General features: G+C 31.0%; 1 protein-coding gene across 1 annotated transcript; it reads right to left on the bottom strand.

Moving 5' to 3' along the window:
- Positions 1-258: 258 nt before the first annotated feature.
- Positions 259-2,664, bottom strand: LOC114162874 (WUSCHEL-related homeobox 11-like). The gene is made up of 3 exons (XM_028046863.2): positions 1,927-2,664; positions 708-907; positions 259-518 (listed from the first exon to the last, which is right to left on the bottom strand). Exons 1-3 carry the CDS (start codon positions 2,564-2,566, stop codon positions 501-503), a joined length of 858 nt encoding a protein of 285 aa, XP_027902664.1. The 5' UTR covers positions 2,567-2,664; the 3' UTR covers positions 259-500.
- Positions 2,665-4,407: the final 1,743 nt, after the last annotated feature.

The following is a 4,407-nucleotide window of genomic DNA, read 5'->3' as shown; positions in this document are numbered from 1 at the left end:
AACGCAACTCTCGAATAAAACAAAAAGATAATGATACTATGATTTTTATTATTTATTTTTTAATATAATTTAATATGAATCATCGATTAATATATCACTATTTTTTTTTTTTAAAAGAATTAATAACCCACACTAAGTTATATAAAAAATAAAGCGTAAAGTCAAAGAATGAAATTTAAAATATAATTTTCCTAAACCAAATATGCGTTACATATATATAAAGTTTCTAAACGCATGTTTGTACTAAAACCAAGAAGGTACAGTATATATAAATATATAATATATGTTTATATGTTTTCTAAGGTACATATATAGATATATATAGATATATAGATATTGAATCCTATAATCACACAATAAATTATGTCTATTATTTGAGGAACATATATAAAATTACGACATTAACAAAAGTTTAAAGGAAACAAGAGGAGCAGTCCAGGCCAATCTGATAAACTCTAAAAGGAAGCTTCTGTTGCTGCTATGGCTGATGTTTTTCATACTTATGTTGACTTTGATACCTGTAGAAAATAAAAGTTTATGAATTAATAATTTGCATAATAAATAAAAGAAAAACAGGAAAAGGGTTTTTCAGATATATAAGAAAATCGAAAAATTAGTTTATCTGAGGTAAAAGAAAAAAACAAAAAATTAATTAAAAGTGAAAAATGATTTGGAAAAGAAGCAATTGATTTGAATATTCTGCCTACCAGAAAGTAGCTTTCTCCATGCTGAAGGTTGTGCATTAAGAATCCAAATTCATTGGTGAGAATTGGCACTCCAGAGGAATGAACCAGAATAACATCTTCTCCAAACACTGTCTTCATGTCTATTGGTCCCTTTGGAAGTTCTGTTGCCATCCCATTGATGAAAACTGTGATGAATGCTGAGATATTGGTGCCTCCATATCCTAGTCCACAAAATAAAACAAGGGTTATTAATATTTGAACCTCAACCATTAATTGATCACGTAAAATAAGGATATTTTAATTTTCAGATGGTAAAACAAAGCAAGATGATCCTACGAATGTTTCAGCAAACGCTTTGAACCTGAATACATTCCTCAAAATTTTAGGCGAATTATGAAAATTGAGGTGAAAAAAAGTCATTAAAACACAATATTATAAACTATATAAAAGATTACGCTTTGTCGGTAGTAATAGAAAAAGATAAAAAAAAAATATTTGTGTGTAATGATTTTGATAATTGATGCACACGGGAAATAGGGGAGAAATAAATGAGATGATATAAATGATGTAAATGAAAAAGATAAAGAAGAGTGAATATGATGAACATATTAGATTCCTTTGAACTAGTAACATGGCGTGAGAGATGCATATACAGGGAAGAAGAAACCAAATTAGCGAAAGGGGGAAAAGAAAGAGAGAAGATGAAAATGAGGGTAAAAAACAACAATCTAGGGTTTGGAAATCTTGGTACAGAAGTTTTGAAGAAACCAGAAAAAGAAGTGAGAGAATAAAAAGGAAGGAGCAGAAACTGCAACCGGAAAGTAGCCTCATGTTTTTCCGGAAAGTACAACTTTCATGCAATTCAAACACAGAACTGTCAAATCAGGGAAAAGGTTGCTACTTTATTCTGTAGCCCACCCCAAACCCAGTCAGCCGAAAAATAAGAACTTTTACAAACAAAACTCATTAAAATATACTGTTAAGGTAATAAACACTTCAATTAATTATAACTCCCATTTCACAGCACCCATTTTAAGCCTCCTGTTACACTTCAAAAAAAAAAAAAAGGGTTAATTTCTGGAAGCAAATCCCTGAAGGAAAATTTAAAATGCTCCCAAAAAAAAAAAACTTTAAATCTAAAAAATCCAGGAGTCGCAAACACCCACAGGGATGAGAATTAATCCAAACAAACAAAAAAAAATCTTAATAATGATATAAAAAAAGCATGCAATTTAATTACCAGTGTGGAAGCTCAAATTGGGATCAAAAGGAGGGAACAAAACCGATGGTGCAGGTGAGGTGTGATCAATCATTTCAGGAAAACACATTTGAGGAGAAGAACCAGAAAAGAAACAACCCATGCCTTGTTGTCCACCACCACTACAAGATGAAGAGGAACCACCTAGGAGATCATAAGAAACACAAGAACCAAGACCCATGTTTGGAGTAGCACTTTCACTTGCAACAAGGTTAACCTGATTATGATGATGATCATGCTGAATTGCACCAGAACCAACAAGACCATGATGCTGAACCTGAGGCTGAGGCTGAGGCTGCGGCTGCGGCTGAGGCAGAGGCTGGTTAACCGCAGCGGCGGTGGCAGCCGCCTGCTGCATCAACTGACGCTGGCGGCGGCGGGATCTGGAGCGGCGGTTCTGGAACCAGTAGAAGACGTTGGCGTCACCCACAGCACCGAATTTCTCAAGCAGCTTCCTTATTCTGACGGTTTCATCTTTGGGAGGGTTCACCATGCCACTGTTGAAGATGGATTCGAGTATGAGAATTTGTTCCGGCTTGGGAGTCCACCTTGACCGAACCGCTTCACTCTTCTCGGGGCCATGCCTTGGACTCTTTCCCTCTTTCTGCCTCTCATCTTCCATTCCAATGCACAACACACCAACAAATATCAAAATGATTCACGAACCTGAAACCTAGGTAAAATAATAATACTATTACACATATCCTCTCTCTGAGTCTGAGTGTGTGTGTGTATATATATATATATATATATATATATATATATATATATATATATATATATATATATAAATAAACCACACTCAACACAGTGAACTCCTTTAATGCACTCATATTTCTTTTTTGTTTTTTTACGTGGAAAAATAATTCTACAAATAATATTTATTCCTTTTGTTTTAATGTTTGATTGCTTAGAGTTAATTTTGACTGGTTGAACTAGCGTTTATTTGGACTTGGGACACGCGTTTGTAACGCAAGAAGATGTATTAAATTGGTCAAAAAATAAATACAGAAGCTATATGCAATTAATGAGCTTTGTTTATATGCAGAAATTCACGTCAAACATGCGTTTAGCCTCGTAACCAAACATGCTGGTGATGGGAATGTGTGTCCAATTGTAATATGTTGTGGGATTAGAATGTGTGTGAAAATGATTCCCAGTATAAAACAAACAGGGTCATAGTTTATGTAAGAGTTGAGGTGGTGAATGTTAAGGAGTGAAATTACCGTTATAGGATCCTTCAATCTATTTATTATAGTTCTACATAAACACCCTGCTTATAATAATGGCAAGTTAGCAAGACATTTTGAAGATGTGGATACTATTTTCATGATGCATATGAATCACACTCAAATGACTGCTGGTTAAACCATGAACTCCTTCTAGCAAAGTCATTAATACTTGGACATACTTTTTTTTTTTTTTACAAATAGAAATACAAAATGTTCACTTTTTTTTTTCATTATTTTACCCCTACCATCAATGTTAACCGAATGTTTTTCACAAGAGAGGAGTTAATCTTTACAAGTAAGAATTAATCCATTTAAAACAAAAATTTGAACTTCAACAAAATTAAGTATAATGCATTTTGAGTTAATTAGCAATTAAAAAATATATATTATATGACTTTTCAAGGTTTTTCATTGTTAGACGGTTCTATATTTACAATATAAGTAGGTTAAAATTAGGAAAATAAATATATTGTTTAATTGTAATTTGCACAATTGAATTTTATGTCTTCTAAAAGAAATTTTCAAATTTCTTTGGGACGCATGTAATGATAGTAATGATAGAGTGATGGTAGTCACCACTGTGATGGTTAATCTTAGATATAAATTTAGTGACTAATTCATAAATTAATTATAATTTGTTACTTATTATAAAAACTATTTTAGATACCAATAATATTTAATTTACAAATTTGTATCTAAATTGATTACTACGAAGACAAAATACTTTTTATCTTTAAGATTGATTGTTATTTATACATTTTTTTGTAGTATTCATATAAGTGAATAATCAATTAACTAAATTTTATTAAGTTTATTTGAAATTTCAAACGTGTTTCAAGACAGTTTCTTAGTTAACATTGAAACGAAAATGTGTCAAACAGTATAAGTAACTCAAATGCTATCATGAAACATTTTCAAAACATTAAATAAACTTAACAAAATTTGGTTAAAAATGACTAAATCCAAATATTTCTAGAGTTGGAGAATTAAATTGGGCCAAAGGTTCAAGTAAGAAGTAATTTCAATTTTAATTGAAAGTTAAAGGATAAAAACATATTTAAAAAAAATTCAAACGGTAAAGTTGATAAATAGTTACTTACAAATAAAGGTAAAATAAATAAAATAATATACACCAAACAACTTGATCTTCTATGTATAATAATTAGTGAAAGCACATGCGTATGTGTGTTTACTTTTTGTTACAATAGTAAAAAATAATAAAATTATTATT

The sequence above is a fragment of the Vigna unguiculata genome, chromosome 1 (assembly GCF_037176805.1).
Source record: "Vigna unguiculata cultivar grain cowpea cultivar isolate G323 ecotype 2 chromosome 1, ASM3717680v1, whole genome shotgun sequence".
NCBI lineage: Eukaryota > Viridiplantae > Streptophyta > Magnoliopsida > Fabales > Fabaceae > Vigna > Vigna unguiculata.
The sequence above is the reverse complement of the archived record's forward strand: the minus strand, read 5'-3'. Positions and strand labels throughout refer to the sequence as shown.

Coding starts and splice junctions, on each gene's coding strand:
- LOC114162874 (XM_028046863.2), bottom strand. CDS start 2,566: ATGGAAGATGAGAGGCAGAAAGAGGGAAAGAGTCCAAGGCATGGCCCC. Junction 908..1,926: donor CAATTTGAGCTTCCACACTG/GTAATTAAATTG, acceptor TTTGTGGACTAG/GATATGGAGGCACCAATATC.